At 40.4% G+C, this 17,359-nt stretch overlaps 2 protein-coding genes across 6 annotated transcripts in view; one reads left to right on the top strand and one right to left on the bottom strand.

Annotated features, from left to right (window-relative positions):
• Positions 1–2,590, top strand: part of LOC138012986 (major facilitator superfamily domain-containing protein 6-like) — a 3,059-nt gene extending 469 nt beyond the window's left edge. The window contains exon 1 of the mRNA XM_068859937.1: positions 1–2,590. This exon is cut by the window's left edge and continues 469 nt beyond it. Within this exon, the coding sequence (XP_068716038.1) occupies positions 1–1,620 (1,620 nt within the window). The 3' untranslated portion in view covers positions 1,621–2,590.
• Positions 2,591–5,611: 3,021 nt separating this feature from the next.
• Positions 5,612–16,230, bottom strand: LOC138013166 (secreted protein C-like). 5 transcript variants are annotated; one of them, XM_068860177.1, is made up of 13 exons: positions 16,023–16,230; positions 15,597–15,697; positions 14,873–14,920; positions 14,094–14,135; positions 13,266–13,388; positions 12,015–12,319; positions 11,518–11,667; positions 11,080–11,203; positions 10,562–10,621; positions 9,709–10,346; positions 9,041–9,070; positions 6,736–6,870; positions 5,612–5,952 (listed from the first exon to the last, which is right to left on the bottom strand). In XM_068860177.1, exons 2-13 carry the CDS (start codon positions 15,646–15,648, stop codon positions 5,905–5,907), a joined length of 1,755 nt encoding a protein of 584 aa, XP_068716278.1. In that variant the 5' UTR covers positions 15,649–15,697; positions 16,023–16,230; the 3' UTR covers positions 5,612–5,904. The 5 variants fall into 5 exon arrangements, with proteins under 5 accessions (XP_068716278.1, XP_068716274.1, XP_068716276.1 ...); XM_068860173.1 differs by having other exon boundaries at positions 13,203–13,388; positions 16,023–16,229; XM_068860175.1 differs by lacking the exon at positions 14,094–14,135 and having other exon boundaries at positions 13,203–13,388; positions 16,023–16,229.
• Between the last annotated feature and the right edge of the window lie 1,129 nt (positions 16,231–17,359).

Raw genomic sequence — 17,359 nt, 5'->3', positions numbered from 1 at the left:
ATAAGCTGGATTGCCTTAACTATGCCTCTAGCATTTGTGCGTCATTCAACGGCAAGCGAACCTTGCCCAGAAAAGAGCAACTCTTCAGATCTTGGCCTCGAGACAAATGAAGATTTCGTGAACAATCGCGCGACCATTATAAATCGCTTTGAAGATATTTCATCGGACGATGATCCTCTAGTTTCTTCACTCAACGACTACAGTGAAAATATGGAAAGCGACCTTGATAATTTCGAGAATTTAGTGAGGATAAATGCGAAGATACAAAAGACAAAGAAGTCCCAAACACGTCGGCGTGGATTAGCTTTATTAGACAAGCCTATGCCTCATAGTTTTGGTTTGCCCGCGGAAGTAGAGCTTCAGGGCCCTATTGAAAGCAAGGAAGAGAATAGCGAGCGAAAACCGTTCGACTTCAAATCGCGAGGTGGTTCTTACTATAACAAGAGGAAAAACCCGAAGGCTGATACAATATTTACCGAGTTTCTAATTATTGTTTTCTTTGGCGAAGTCTTTCAATCACCCACAGATGATATAAATACCCATTATGATGGAACATTTTTGGAACATTTGGGGGTCTTGTACCAAAACGCGGCTAGTAACAACATATACAGTTCTATCGGTATTGGAGTTATAGCATTCACCACAGGTTTGATACTCCGTTTCGAATCTAAAATAACAATCTGCGACGAAGAATATGCAAATTACAAATTGCCCTTCATCATTTTCTCGTTGCTTATGTTCGCTGCTGTAGTCATCTCCTACAAATTTCAATTCAGTTACAGAAGACATCGGCGCTGTTTCGGAATCAAAGAATCCTTGAAGCAGCTGATAACACTAGACCATGCAACATTTTTGTTCATTGTGTTAATCATGGGCATTTTCCGAGGAGTCTTGTTCAACTTTGTTTACTGGAACATTGTGGATATTGGAGGCTCAGACCTTGTTGTTGGGATGACTGTTGTAAGTCAGCACCTTTCAGATACAATCGTGTCGATGTCGGCTCCAATCTTGATGACCTACATGGGATACATCGGCATGATATATCTGGGCCTGGCCTCGTATGCTTTACGCTTCCTTATCTATTCGTGGCTAAGTACCCCTGAGTCTGCTTGGGTCACTCCAACAATCGAACTCTTGCAGGGATTTTCACATTCTACAGCATGGTCAGCATTCCTTTTGTACATCACAAGCTACACTCCAACATTGTCCTTTCCCACGGGGATATTTTTGCTCCAGGCGCTCTATCTGGGGGTTGGTGGCAGCGTCGGAAGTATAGTGTGTGGGATACTAATCCAGACTTTCTCCACCAATGTCGCATTTCGCTTGTTCGGTTTTGTAAGTGTTTTTACCTGTTTGGTGTTTATGATGATTCAGCCGACAGGTAGGCAGGAAACTCTCCCTTCTGAAGCAGACACGATGTTATTTCTCACGGACGAAGATGATTACTCAAGTTACAGTGAAGATGAGATTTTTGAGCGCAAGCGACGTGCAATTTTGCATATCCCCTCTGAAGACAAAGGTGACTGTTCTATCCAACCACAAAAAGTGGTTCTGCCTACATATAGTTCCCCTTTAGTGCCATTTTGTATGTCCCTTGGGAAAGAAATTCACTTCTCATAGTTTTTTCCGAAGCAATTTTTTGTGTTTGCGAACTACAAGCATCTTTTAAAACAGTGGGTCGAAATGAAAAAAAAAAAAAAAAAGCAGGAAAATTGCAACTTCTATAAAAGTTAAATGTAGGTTTATTTTGAATCTTACAGATGTATTTAGAGAAATATGTTGAATGGGGTTCTTATAATTCAAAACCTGAGTGTGATGTGCTGTGTTTGAGGGGGACCAGTGTAGAGAATATTTCTAGCATCCCGAGGCAGAGAACGTAAGGAACGTTAAGAAATTTTTCGAAGCATTCTTTTCTTTCCTCGTTGACTGAAAAAAAGATGTATTGAGAACAATTATGAGTATAACCAGTTCTCAGTAACCAGAAAAAAAGAAAACCTAAGCAAACAAAAGCTACGGTATTTTACTAAATACACCACATAGAGTTATATAAACAAGGTTGCACAAGGTAGCTAACTTCAAGTAAGTAAATAAAGACCTACCAGACGCATGGAAATTGTGCTCTAATTTTTATACAAATCAGAGCATGTAAACAATGCGTTCCAAGAATAACTTACGAGGGCTAGGTTCCTTATTTTTAATTCCGAGAATGATTACATTCAAGTGAAGCTATGATCTTCGCAGTTATGAACACAAATTTGCAATTGCGTAGAGAAGCCTCAAAAATTCAGGACTTCAACGGGATTTGAACCCATGACCTCGTGATACCGGTGCGACACTCTAACCAACTGAGCTATGAAGCCACTGACGTTGGGAGCTGGTCATTTGTGGGTAGTAATGTTCCCGTGAGGAATGAATTCTTTGAAATGAATGGTTTGAAGTGGTCATTTGAAGGGCCTTTGCACATTCAAGAAATAAATGAACCATCGTAATTTTGAGAGTTACGCTATTTACAGTATTCAAGTAAGAGGAGCATCAAAGCATACCAGCGATTAGCTACACAACCTGAGAATCGCAGGAACTTATATCTTGGAGGAGCAAGACTGGTGTTGTGGTGAGAGCAGTCGCTTCCCACCAATGTGGCCTGGGTTCAATTCCCACTGGACAAGGCATCGTACGTGGGTTGGGTTTGTTGGTCCTCTACTCGGTTCGGGGAGGTTTTTCTCCGTGTACTACGGTTTTCTTCTCTTTTCAAAACCAAGGTTTTAATTGATTAACGTTTATTTGGGTAAATTTCAATTCACGGTTTATCATCACCATCATCATGGTAGTGTTGTCTTTTGTTGGTGAGGTGAACGATTCAAGTGTTTCCAGTGATTTTGCTACACTTCATTTTCCCTTTGAAGTTTCCTATCGTAGTGGTCCTCGTCTCATTGGTAGCCGGCAAAGCTTTCTAAAAAGCCCTGTCAGAAGTCCATGACCCAGAAGTGTCGATCTCTCTTATTTGGCCTTGTTTACGATATTAGGGCCGTTTAGACGAGGGAAAAATAAGCCGCGGCTTAAATAAGACGCCTTGTTTTGGGGTAATTAATTGTGCTGCAAGATGATAAATGGCTGGAGCAAGCACACAGTGAAGAAAAAAGTTTGACATGTAATCCAGTATCGATCCAGTAATGCATCAGTCAATTCTAGCAGTGCCCACCCCCCCCCCCCCCCCAGGGCTAACCCCCGGGCATTACCATTTTTTTAAAAAAATGGGCAAATTTCCCTGGGTGGAGGACACATAAGTTGTCTAAATGCCCCGGGGTGGGGACGAAGAAAGAGGGCAAATACCCCGCCCCCGGGATCGTCGCCTTCCAATAGGCGCCTGTATTCGCAGGCTACTTTGTCTGTCAAGAATCAAGACATCTTAAATGATCTTTCATCGCATTTTACGCTCGCAAGATCTGTCTTGAAGATCGCATCATTTGAATTCGCAAACCTTCTGTATTTTAACTCCACTTTTATGAATTTAAAAATTGCTAGGCTAGTTTTGAATGCCAAATGCGAAGTAGTCGTGTTTACGCAGTCTTAACGTCAGTGATTGTTTTGTGATATTAGTTCACCTTGTCGCTTTTATATATTCATATGCTTACAAGTATAAATGAAGAAATACCTAAAATTGAGAAAACATACCTTTAAAAACATCCACAAGTTTGCGAGTCCGTTTGCACGTTTAGAGATGGTTTTAAAATTCTTATGAAAAGCATCTCATTAATTAGGCAGTCAAATTTGTTAGAACATTTAGGTTATTATACAGAGAAACGGATACCGAGGAACATATCATGAACATCTCCTCGTACGAACTATCTTTCTTCCAGAAATTGGTCCTTTGTCGAGGTTTGAAGTTTGCACTTCTCCAGAAAGTATCTCCTATCGACGTCATGGCGACCTTTGAAAATAATATTGAGTCCCACCTTCCAAATGATGACATGAAAGAGCTAACTGCCACGACACTACGATCTGTGGCATTGGACTACATCAACCAGAAGGGACTTAAACCGCCAAAAAAATCCTTTTGAAGGCCATCGAGGAGCTGAGAAATCGGGACGACATAGTTGTTACAAAGCCAGATAAGGGTTCCGGAGTTGCTGTAATGGACAAATCCGAATATCTGCGCCTGCTATCTGAAGCCTCCATCAATGACACTAACAAATTTAGACCAGTTGATAAAGAGAGACCCAAAACAAGAGGAAGGCCAGTGAAATATTATCATCCGCTTTTACAACGGGAAAAGCAAATTAGTGTTGTCATATCTAATGTACTACCCAAGCCCATTGCCGACTCCATCCGTCCCAAAAGTTCTAGACTCGCACACCTATATGGCCTACCTAACACGCATAAGGAACAACTTGCTATGCGCCCAAGTCTCTACGCTACACATAGTTACAACTATGCGTTGGCTAAGTGGCTGGATGAGAAATTGAAACCACTCTCATGCAATCAGTAGACGTTCAAAGATGATAGGGCACTAGAGTACTTTAACTGCAAACGATTTGGTGGCTGAGAAACTCATATGCTCAAATGCACCCAATTGTAATGCGTCACACGCCTCAACCTGAAAAATGTTTACTTCAGTGACTCTTAACTCTGTCAATCACCGCCCCTTCCTTCCCCCGTGTTCACCTGGGGCCATGTCCAGCTTTGTCTGCTGACTGGGAAATACACAAGCCACGGTAAATGGCATTTCCCATCGAACCGAACAGTGGAAATTTCGGGTGCTTGCGATTATGCTTGACCATCAGGTCGGAGACCAGTGGGACTAACCAAGAAAAAATGGAACGACGTTTTTCATCAAAGGTCAATTTCCAGCCGGACTAAGGGGTTCCATTCATATTTTGAGCGAAATTTCGGTTACATCACAGTGAAATGGGACTGAAAACGAGAATTTTTGTAAATGGAACGGCACGTTTCGGTCGGACCGAACCGAAACGAACCTTTCCATTTGACTTCAGCCCGAAATGTCCGGAAATTTTGGCTTAATGGAAAGCACCCTTCCTTACCATTTGCTAAATTTTCCAGTTTCCAGTCTCTCGTCAGCCGAAAACAATTGCAAATGGTAAGCGCCATCTCGTTGGGCTGGTTTACTGATTTTGGAAAACTGTTACCATTACTCATCGGTCATCCCAACCGGTTTGTTCTGACAAATGGTAAGCACCCCTATTTTCCTCGAAACTGGAAGTCCAAACATGTTTCTCCCCTAACCGTTTTCTCGTATGCAGCTTGGGATTCTACGGAATCTTTACTCGACATTTATTACTGTAACATGGAAAAATCTATTACATTTACTGTAGTGCTAAGCATCAACGTTTATTTGACTGAAATCCCACAAAAGTACGCATTGCGGACCTATTTGTTTCATGCAGACTACAAAATGGCTATCAAATGAGAAATTAAATGGAGTCTGCTTTTACACTGATCTCAGTCTCATTTGATACTGATATATACTTCAGCCTTTTCCTTGTTTTGTGATGAGCCGCAAAAAAAAAGCTTGGCCAATATCGAGCCATCTTGACCTCACGCTTGATTAACAACCCATGTATACCTTGTACAATACTGAAAACAGCAAGTTGAAATTTACCTTTATTCTCTCATGGTGCCTAGTACAAAAATGTATATTTTCGAGCATTTAAGGATGACACACTTTTGTTTTGTTTATGATAAATTTAACACAAATTTTAATTGATTTGCTACGATAGATCTTAATTTCAGCAGATGTCTTTGCTTTCCCTTCTTCATCCATCCGACTTTCTGGTGTGTTGTCTTAAAATGACGTCATCTTTTATATCAAAGTCTATAATGAAAGTATAATTTTCTTCTGTTTTAAATCGTCGAAACAGCAAAGGTTTGATAAGCTAATGTCCATCTTTAATGTGTTCTTGATTGTTTAGAATGTTGCTTCTTCACCAGTTTACTCTGAGGAGAAGGTGTATGAGACAAGCAAATTAATGAGCACATTTTACGAATAAACAAGCTGCTAATTACTCGTTCTTGCCAATGGCGAAGGGTGCAGCACAACAAATTAGGCCGTAAGCATACATAACGAGCCCCTAGCAACTTACGACCACGGGTAGGGAGATATTTAGCTGGGAGTAAAGTTTGACCAGAAAGAAGGGAAAACCGGAATATCAGGAGGAAAACCAGTTTGATGTTGACTGAAATTCAGAAACTCGCAGAGGTGGGAGGAGAGGATGATGACTATTTCGCCAGTACCTGACATTAGAGATCATCTGAAATGATCACCCATCCAGGTATTATGGCGCTTTAGCAAGGACGGTTGCAACATGCACGAAAGCGTCACTTTTTGTTGCGCAATAATGGCTATGTTGGAACTATTCAGTTCTATAAGCGTTCTAAAATGATGCCGCAGTACGCTACCACTGGATCAGTTGGAAAGAGTTGAAGCTTGTACATTCGTTCACGTTGTAAGTTAAATGTGCAACTTACCTAGATGCAAAGTGACGTTTGAGAAACAAACAATTTAAATTATCTTTATCATGAAATGATCATATCTTGATCGTTTATGTACAGGTGATGTTACAATAATTTTCATCATAGTCAGCAAACCGAATCGCCCCTACCGTAGGATGGTGTACCCATAAATCCAAAATTGTTCGCCTTATCATGTAGATGCTATTTGAATGAGCTTGTTCAAATTTTGTAAATTAAAACAATCCTCTGAAGAAAGACCATACCAACCTTTTTAACAGATTTCTTGTGGTCACGTACAAGGTGTTTCTTTGGCAAAGCACTCTTTCTAGCAGATAATTTGTTTTGTAACTTTCTTTTCTTGTGTTTATTGCTTGCCTCGTCTCTCTGATGTGTCTTTGAACGCTGAAATATTAAATAAGCATTGAGTCGCTTTAGGAAGCAAATACGCAAATACGCCTCATAATCTTTGTTTGTTACTATCGATGCTGCTAAAGATCGTCTGTTTTGCTTTCTTTGTATTATTGTTAGGAAGGAGAGGTGATCTTGAGATTGGATGTCGTTTGTGGCCTGGACTGGGTCTTAACTTGTTATTCTTATTTAAAGTTGATACATCCGCAAAACCATAATCGACCAAAACTACATGGGGAAAGATCACCATTTTCGCAAAGTCTCAATACTGCCATAATAGTCGCCACATGGTATTCCGCATTCTCGTTACAAAAAGACTCTACAAAGTCATCCCACATGGCTCAATAGATTTTTAAGACCGAGTCAAACCTCGGTACTAACATGGTGCGAAGTTCATAATTCGTGCACCAGTTACGCACATAGAATAAATTGTTTAACACCTCGGGAAAAAATGTTTGCGATAGTAACTGAAACACAAGACCTCTTTAAGGCGCTGTTACAATGTGTAAATATTCGTCAACTTTCCTGACAACGTCATGGCAAGACCATTCGAACAAAGTGACACTTCGTAAAGACCAAAAACGTTCCATCGAATTTTTCTTACGAGGGGTGTTACATCTGTCTTGAAACTTGTTTAACAAACGGTTTGTCGCATCAGCCAATAAAAATGTCCCTTTAACCTCTGCGAGAACGAGATACGTTGCAACAAACGTTGCCCACTGTAGCACCCGTAAAGCAACTTGTCGAGGAACAAAATTGCGCCACAAGTTGAAAGAAAAATTGCTGAGAATAACAACACCTTTAGACCATTGTGGGTAGCTTTCGCAAGAGGGGAATCCTTGCGAGGAGTGCCCATTTACAAGTAATTTTGAACACTCCAGTACCCTTAGAAAAACTCGAATCCTGAGTTCAAGGGCAAAAAAAACCAAACCTTGACCTCACTGCCAAGTTGTCCTAAATAAGATGAGACAACTATTGTCAAAACCTATAAGTAACTGTGGTAGCTAATATCTATTATACGGTTTTGCTCGATGAGTCCTTCGGAGCACAAGCCCCTTTGAAGATGACCTTTCTCTGAGAGATAAACGCATTTTTTAATACCGCTAGGATCATCTTTCGGCGAATACAACCATTAAAACCACCAACCTCTGCAATTCCGGTGCAATTAATGCTCTTCCAACTGAGCTATGTAGCTACGAAGCCACACAGTTGGGAGCAGGTCAATTTCTTGGGCTCATGTGTTTCCGTGAAAGGAATGATCAATAAAAGAAATGCATAGAGTGGTTTTCAATCGAGTGTCGAAAGTAATTAGTGAATTACTTTGGTTTATGATTACTTCACTCAGTGATTGGTTCAAAGTTCTCGCGCCATTTTTTCAACCAATCAGAAGTGAAACCAAAACCAATCGTGGCTCGCGTGTGCACATTTTCCCGCGCTTTGTGTCGGCTACAAGTAATTACTTCGAGTTTTGATTGGTTTACTGGAATGTCTCCGACCTTTTTGATTGGCCGGTTTTGGTTTTTGAAAACTGCTCTATTTGAAGAGCGGAATAAGGCCATCCTCCTACTTATCTGGACAATTTATTAACCAATTGTCTCCGACTTCTGAATCCCGTTAAAGCGGCCTGAATTTTTCCAGATAAATGCGAGGATCACTTCAATCTTTCGTCTATAAACCGCACTATACAGTTCTTTCAATACCGGGGTCGTAGTGCCCTACTCACTTTTAACCAGCTGGATGATTTTTAACGGCCCACATTTTTAGATTTCTAACCACTTACAAATATAATTACAAACTACGGCTGGCTTTCTCTTCAGTCACTTTAAAGACCCGGCCAGGGTTCGAACGTGCGACCTCTCACGCGGTTCCCCGATGCCTTGACTGAACAAACTGAATGGTCGACAGGTCACAATACTATGACTGCAGAAGGTCCGGCTTTTCTTATTAACAGTTGTGATGTTTGCAGAAGTTCCGTTATTATTGAGTGTCCAGAGATCGATATTACCTTGATCTTCGTTAAGTTAAGTTTTCGTAATGAGTTTATAGCCTAGGATAAGATAAAGCGATTAGGATTCAGAATATTTGTTAGATGCTTGAGTTTAATTTAACGTTTATCGTCGGTAAGTTGAACTATGAAGTCAGTAGTATAAAGTGGTTTCGTTACCTGCAAGTCACTTGGTCTTGCTATTGTTGACTGTTTGAGGATAAAAGTAAGTCGTCAGCCGTTAACTTGATGTTTTTGTCCGTAATAACTTTTCAAAATGAAACAATTATATGCCGCAGTGAATTATTGGCGCCTTGGGCACTCTGCATAGGGCACAAGAAGAAGTTGATGCCCTAAATCCATGCATGGCCGAAAAAGTCCTTTTATACACGCGTAAATTTTACTGATCAGTTGGGCATTTGTATAATAGGGCTGCAAATTTAAAATAACTCAGACATAATAACATATTTGTCATGAAAATCTCGTTTCACCATGATCAACAAGTAGTTGCCTCGTAAAACCAGTTAAGAGCTCAGAAAGGTGATGCTTTTTTTAAATACGCGTTGCAGCAGTACAACCTCTGATCAAGCTACTAACAGAAATAATCGATCAGTTTAGGAAGAGCTCAAGGTTAACTAACTTAGCTGTCGAATACCTCAGAAACCAGGGGAAGCATTAGCAAGTAACTTAGAAGCATTATAGCTACCATAATTTTCCTCTAAACACTGATATGGTACTTTCACCCTTAAGGCACGACTTATTACCGATTTAAACAATAACCGTGAGCGGAATAAATGTTCTAAAGTAGAGGTGTGCTTTTCAATGCTTGAAATTTTAAACTGACTGACCTTTTTAAAGGCCATCTGTTGCTGTCCCAGATCGCCTCCACCACCCATGGCAGTCTGAAGTCCTCCAAGACCACCACCACCACCTCCCATAAGACTTTGCATTCCTCCTTGAAGGCTTGCTCCCATCATTCCTTGCCCCTGTAAAGCACTGACACCTCCATTGTCAGATAACATTCCACCTTGGCCCTGGCCTGTTGAGAGCGCTGATGCTACGCCTTGCATTCCTTGAAGGTCTTGCATACTTTGAATTCCTTGCATTCCTTGCATTCCTTGCATTCCTTGAATGGACTCTCCAGTTCTACCCCCGAGTGATCCATCGGTCATGCGGCTTACCGCCGATTCGCTGAGTCCTCCAGCTAGACCTGCCTGTCCCAATGCCTCTTGACTTACTGCTCCTGCATCCATAGCCCCTCCAAACCTCTCTGATCCCGCCATGGGAGACTGTTCCATAGATGCCATTTGGCTCTGCCCACCCAGTTGTTGTGCTCCTTCTAATCCCCCAAGGCCGCCCATCCCTTCACTCAATCCTTGACTTCCTCGAGAAGCAAGACCCCCCATACCCATGCTGTCTTGTTGAGTGGCTCCCCTCATTTCACTTGGTGATATTTTTTCTGCTTGGTGAATGAAATTAGAGATTTCTGTGGGAGAGATTTAAGAGTGACAACGCGGAGTCAAAAATGATGGGAATAAAACCAAAACAAAGTCATTTCCGTATGTATGGAGGATGCAAATAGGTTGCAGTTTAGTTTTTTTCGCCTATTTCTTTAAATTCAACCATATTTTAAATCCCAGGAACAACGCCAAATAAAAGGGATAGACAAAGAAAAGTGCAGAACTAGTCGGTCAAACCAACCTGGCTCGCCAAAGGATGATCGATCGGTCGAATAAGGTGAGGTAACGTCTTGAAACGATTCTGTAGGGCAGGGAATCATCATGCAAGCATGCAAAGAAAGATAAAGCAAAAAAGGGCATGAAATAGTAATGGAAGATAAAACTCAACGTAAGCGAAACTGGTACTTATCCTTTCGTTAATCAGCATGCCAAGGATCCTTCAACAAAGACGACAAAAAAACTAACTTCTACGGATTTAATTCCGTGTAATTTTGTTTAGAAAAACGTTTATTTGGAAACAGAAAAGTCGGCAGTTGAACCTTTAATCTAGAGTCCATCCAGGTAGTCACAGTTTTTCTTGAATCCATTTGGTGGCTCATTTGAGTCTTGGCAACAAACCACCTCTTCTACAAAACTAACTGACGACTAATATCAATCTTGAAAATTTGAGCTCTTCCTTAATTCTCTTTTTCTTGCATTTCTCACTATTCTCACTTTCATTTCCGATACTCCAGTTCTTTTTTATAAAAGTGCTGATACCTTGACTCTCGGATGGACTTATGCTTTTTTGTTGTCCTCCTCCTACGAATGGCATTGATGGATTCTGTCTTGTTTGTCCCTCTGGATTTGTAATTCTAGGTTGCATGCCCCCTTGCACTTGAACCTAATTAATTGTAATGGTAAAAAAAACAATACTATATTAGCGAGCTTAGTTCAGCCAGTTGCATTCATTTACGGGCATAATTACTGACTAAACCTCTAGCCATTACATCTCTGGTAGTGACGTAGACCTCTCGATGACAGAGAAAATAGGGCCTTAGGCAGATTAGCCAAGGAAATTTAGTTTGACACAGCTCCCTTTCTATTCGTATTTTCTTTAAATTAATAGATGAGTTTAACTTACATCGAATCAAATATTGACATTTAAAGCTACAGCTATAATGGCTGGGTGCTAAATGAAAGCAAATATTTGTATACCGGTGATCCTGCCCCACCGACAACTGAAGCTCCGGCATTACCAATTGAAGCTGAACCGCGTGAGGACTGGGACTCAGCTGCGATGGCGCGCTGGATCTCATCGAGTTCGTGAGCGCTTTCAGAGGCGACCTGGGCCTGTATGCTCTGTTTCTGAAATAAACCAGAAAGTAGTGCAACTCAGTCATCGGTTTAAACAAGAAAATGATTCGGGTGGTTCTTTTTTGTTCACACGAATAGGTGATAGAAAGCGGAATTCCGGAATACCGTCTAACCTTTGTCATGTGATATATTTTTTCCATACAACATTGCTGGGTGGTGGTGGGATGGGGGGGGGGGGGGGGGGGGTGGGTGGTTTCTGGAGAGAGAATTTGCTGTTATACCAAAGAAAAAAAATGTATTTTATAACCGAAAATGTGAGGTGTCTTTAAAGACATTTTGTCGGGTATTGTACCTTCATCAAGCTAAATTTAAAACTCTTAGCACTATGCGTGGATTACCTCTGCAGCATCCTGTCTCTGTATATTAGTTGCCCAGTTTACTCCCTTTGATGCTTCATCCCATCCTGTTCCTCCCCCTCCACCACCTCCCCCTGCGCCGTATCCTTCTCCTGTTTCATATTTCTTTTCTTCCTCCGCCTCCATGGCTAAACGATCCTCCAGTCTGGTGTCCTCTTTGTAATCATTATTGTTTCCTCCGAGATTACCGAAGCCACCTAAGCCGAGCATTTTTCTACTCGGCTTCCGATTCACTTTATGTTCCTTCACTCTTTTACTGTTATTCCCTTCGTCGTCGTCTTCATTTTCTGAAAAGACATGCTAATATGTTAAACCTTCTATCCGTAAAGTATTTGAATCATCATACATTCATTACTAATAAGGACTCTCACCGGTAATATGCTGCTAGCTCTAGGACTCAGCCATCGTTACAACTAATTCCTAGCTGCTAAATGTGCACAAAAGATTAATAGAATACTTAAAACTTATTAACCTCTTGAGGATGGGGGGGGGGGGGGGGGGGGATTTTTCTTCTTTTCGACTGTTCCCAGCGCTCAAAAAATGTGTAAGTGGTGATAACTTTGCTTGAAAAAGTATAGCATGCAATAGAAAGGTATTGCAAGAAATGAAGACAGGTGTGGATTTTCCCAGTTGCTTATTGTGTGCACGAGCACGGTTTTACATCCAGGTGCTATCGACTCATGATATTACCATTTAGTAGATGCTAAAACAGTGGATAGCGCTTAACGCAAACCATTTTGTCGAGGTGACAGACGAAGAACTTAAGGACGGTGCCTACTAATTCAAAGGTATTTTTAAAGGTATGGTTACTCCCAATTTCCTTTTTGGATACCATGAGCACTTGCTAAGTTCTGCTTTCTTCGCATAGTTTTGAACCGCGCAAAAATATCCCAGAATTAATAAGCACCGCCGATAGGTAATCCGAGTATCTCGAGATGCGCAAAACGTATGCGTAGTAACAATAGTAGGCACCGCCCTTAATTATTTTGAAGAAAATGCATATTTTTCAAATAATTACCTATGTAATTATACTAAATTAATTATTCACCTCAGGCTCGGTGAATATCGGTGAATGAAAACCGAGACGAGGTCGAATTTTTTTTTCACCTACATTCACCTGGCCATCGGCGAACATATTGGAATAGGACGATTAAAACTAAAAAAGCGTGCCTAAAGCATGCGTCCTGGTGTGCAGGGTTGGCTTGTTATCCACAGTCACGTGATCCGTGCTACCTTCAGCTTCTTCGGATGAATCTTTGTCGTTGGTAACTCTTGATTCAGCCTTATGTCCATGTCGCACCGCATCTTCAGCAGCTAGACTAGCATCTAACTCAGCCTTTTTCACAGCTTCTTTTACTAGAAAAGTCAAAGCAAGGAGTCGTGTTTCGATATTGCACACACAGGTGGAAACCTTACACACGCAGATTTTTTCTTTGAATTGTTTCAACTAGTTAAACTTAACGTTAGGTTAAGCTACATATGGCTTTATCCAGAATAATGAAATGAATTAAGAGAAAACAACATCAAAGAGAGAGTGATATCAACGGAAATTTCTGGTATATTTCCTCCTGCACGCCATCCATATTTTCAACGGAGCTGAAAAACAGAAAGCAAGAAGAGCAGTGCTGGCGCAGTGATGAGAGCACTCTCTTCCAAACAATGTGGCCCGGGTTCGATTCAGATATGGGTCGAGTTTGTTGGTTCTCTACTCTGGTCCAGAAGTTTTTTCCTCACTCCTCAAAACCAATGTTCAGTTTAATTTCTACTTTCAGTGTCCCCATTTAGTGTCTCAGCGCGTGAAGACTTTGATATTGCTTATTTTTACGTGTCTAATATTGTAAGGGTGAGGATGGCCTTTTTCGATATATTAAAATTCAGCTTGAAAGAGAGGTTTAAAGGACAAATACAAAGGAAAGTGGATGATATGTAAATAGTTTAACATTCATTCCAATGTGTTTCTATTGTTTTTGACCTCACTGCCTCACTACCAAGCTGCATATTTGATATTTCGAAAATGGCCCATTGCTAGGCTCGAAAACTCGTGCACAAGTATTGACTCACCTTTATCTTCGAGATTTATTGACTTTGAACTTGTTTGGTTTGCTGAGAACATATAAAGTGAACATAAAATCTGTTTTTGCTTTTCATGTAAACAAAAGTTGTTTGTCAATTAGTGGTTGTTGTTGTCGTCGTTGTTCAGTGTTCTTGTTACGGTGATGTTGTTGATCCGTGTAAAGGGAAAAAATCGTACTCTCATAAACAAGCACAATTCAATAAATCTGGAATGGTAATACTAACTCTAGTCCTTTTTTGTTAAAGCGGTTTTCAGTTGAGTGTCGAAAGTAATTAGCGAACTGCTTTGGCTTTGCGTTACTTCACTCAGTGATTGGTTCAGAGATAGATGAGATAGTTCTCGGGCCACTTTCTCAACCAATCAGAAGTGAAACCAAAACCAATCGTGGCTAGCGCGTGCACATTTTCCCGCGCTTTGTGTCGGCTACGTGTAATTATTTCGAATTTTGATTGGTTTACTGGATTGCCTCCGTCCTTTTTGATTGGCCAAAGTAATTACTTTGGTTTTGGTATTACGACACTCGATTGAAACTCGCTCTATTATTATTTTGAATCTCTAGCGATTGTTCCATTACAATCATACACCTCATTCCCAAAATGGCCACGATTTTACTATTGTTTCGTTTGCTTGCAAATTAGCCCTTATTACTTCGTTCAAGGTTAAATAGTCTTTTGAATTTTCAGCTTCAGAACGAGGCAACAAGGGCTTATTTGCAAGCAAACAAAACAATACGAAAATCGTGGCCATTTTGGAATAACATATTCACCTTGCTCCTCCCCAGGCTTCTGAGAGGCATCGAGTGGAGCGGACAGCACTGAAATATATCAACGCGTTGATCAAAGATTAACTCAGGCTGCTTTTCAGACAAAATAATGGCGACATAAGGACAGGGAAAGAAGCCTATGCCATCATTAAATCAACTCTGCAAAAATGCACATGAAAATCTTGTTCATGTATCAGATGTCATCATATTACTGCAAATACACCACTTGTTGTGTCTTCGATTCCAACCAAGTGATGAGCATGCGGCCGAAGACCTCACGAGTCATCTTACTAGCTTTAACATAAACACGAAACACGTATGTGTTCATATGGACATATAGTGTTTTAATATCTAAAACCTTTAAGGGTTTAGAGCGAACTCCAAAAATGACTCCTTGATGGCTCAGGTGGTAGTATACTGCACGGGTAAGCATCGCCGAGACTGTGGCTTCAAATCGTGTTTAAACCTGAATTTTTCGATACTGCAAAGTAACTCTCATAAATGTGATGATCTAAAATCCAAGCCACAATGTTTATTTTTCAATAAACAGAAAAAATATGCTGTAGCCGCAACTCGATCAACGTAGACATAACTTGTGGTCTGGCCTCAGTGAATAGCAGGCGGATTTACGGATTTAGGATGGAAATATAACCACACATTCATAACACAATTAGTCAACAACGCTTAAATCTGCACTCTCTTCCTGTATGCTGTATTCCTATCTCACCTGCTTGAGACAAACATAATGCCAAGCACGCTAGAAGAAGTCTTATGTTCATCCCACAGCGTTAGCGTGTTCGGTATTGGTTATTTATTGCAAAATTTCACCTGTTAAGAAAATGGAGCAATATTATCAACAAAATTTATAGTTATGTATCATAACAAAGATTTCTGCCTGAGCAAACAAACAACTAAATGGGTAAGAAAGCCTCAGAGCTCTAAAATAAAAGTTTTGTATTTGTGAAAGCTCGAAGAAATGTGTTCTTTGAGTTCTCCACGCCCGGTGGCTGATTAGGAGAGGCAGGTCGTTTTTACTTTGTTTGTAATAACGATCCATTGTTTATAAATCGTCTTGTTTTGCTTCCAAAACATCGATGTTTGACATCATGTAGCTTTGAATGAGAATTTTAAGCAAAAGGGTCCATGAACTTACCGCTTAAACCATGAAAATCACGAGCAACACGGACTTGGAAGCTTTTTCCTATTTGGTCATTTCCTTTCAATGACGTCATGAGGTCGAAGAAGTTTTTTAAAACGAATGAAATTAAATATTAACTACTCCGTTTTGAGCCCGGGGAGTTTAAAGATCACTAGTTCCAATGAGGCTTTTTATAGAAGGAAAAGTACAAGGAGCATTTACGTTCCTTTTCAATTGGAGAAAACGTTCATTGGACAATGATTTCAATAAATGGAGTAATTTTCTGTCATATGCATGCTTCGGAAGATTTTAACAGTGTTCACTGTTTCGTTCTTTCGCACCTGTTACCTTTGAAGACTTCATGATTTCCGAAGACACAGGCTTCAAAAATGCTTCATCAAGTCCTTATGGTGTTGTTTTGTTCAGTAGCATAAAAAAACATAGAATGTCTGGTTGAAGGTAAATATATGATCTGTAAAAGGAAAGGCGAGTGGTATGAAACTAGCACGTCGTAAATTTCCGATACTTTTCCGGTTGGAGGGCGATTAAAAGCGAGAATTCCTTAGAAAGAAAACAAACAAACAAGCAAACAAACAAACAAACACAAAGTCAAGTTGCGTCTCCCGATTTCCAGCTGGATGTGGCCATCCTACTGTACTTGATATCTAAAGGGGAAAGAAAACTGGTCATGCATAATGATCGAACCAGGTTGTGGTGAAGTAATCATAACTGCAGAAAATGGGTGAATAACTTCACGAACTAGCCACCGTGAGGCCAAAATGAGTTCGTTGTAAAGGTGGTTAATGAATCTGACCGGTAATCTGGAGAAACTGTTTCAGTTCCCGCGTACGCCACTTGTACCGGCTTCAAGATTGACAGAAGATACCCAAACAACAAATAGACTAGGAAAAATACTCTATTTCATGACAAGCAAACCGCCTAAAAAAAATTAGCAGTCTCAGATTCCCTTATGCTCATAATGCTCCTAACTTTTAAATTAATAATTATTGCATTTGAGCCGACTTCGGAACAATATGTGTATAATTATGCGGTGACGATCTTGGTTCGTCACATCCAAGAAAGCCGAATTTAAAAATGATTTTATTATTCATTCGCAGTATTTTTTATCTCTCCCGGCATTCTACTCATTCAGTTTCATAAACGATGTTGGTTTCGCTAAATTTTGTTGTTCACAATGTCGATCAGGTAAATAAATGTGCAAGGGTGTAAATAAAACACAGGGTCAGAAAATACAATAACGGAATAAGGCCCCATTAACATTTCTTGAAGTGTTGATCCAGTCCAAATTTCGAAGTATACAAAGTGAGCTTTTCCACCAGTATAGCTTGCCG

This window comes from Montipora foliosa, chromosome 8 (assembly GCF_036669935.1).
Source record: "Montipora foliosa isolate CH-2021 chromosome 8, ASM3666993v2, whole genome shotgun sequence".
NCBI classification, from domain to species: Eukaryota; Metazoa; Cnidaria; class Anthozoa; order Scleractinia; family Acroporidae; genus Montipora; species Montipora foliosa.
Note: the sequence above shows the minus strand (reverse complement) of the source record. Positions and strands in the feature narration are given on the sequence as shown.

Excerpts from the sequence above, each read along its gene's own strand:
- LOC138013166 (XM_068860173.1), bottom strand. The coding sequence starts at position 15,648 with ATGAACATAAGACTTCTTCTAGCGTGCTTGGCATTATGTTTGTCTCAA. Across the intron at positions 14,921-15,596 it reads ATTATGTTTGTCTCAAGCAG|TGCTGTCCGCTCCACTCGAT; the intron begins GTGAGATAGGAA and ends GATATATTTCAG. Across the intron at positions 13,389-14,093 it reads AATAAATCTCGAAGATAAAG|TAAAAGAAGCTGTGAAAAAG; the intron begins GTGAGTCAATAC and ends TGACTTTTCTAG.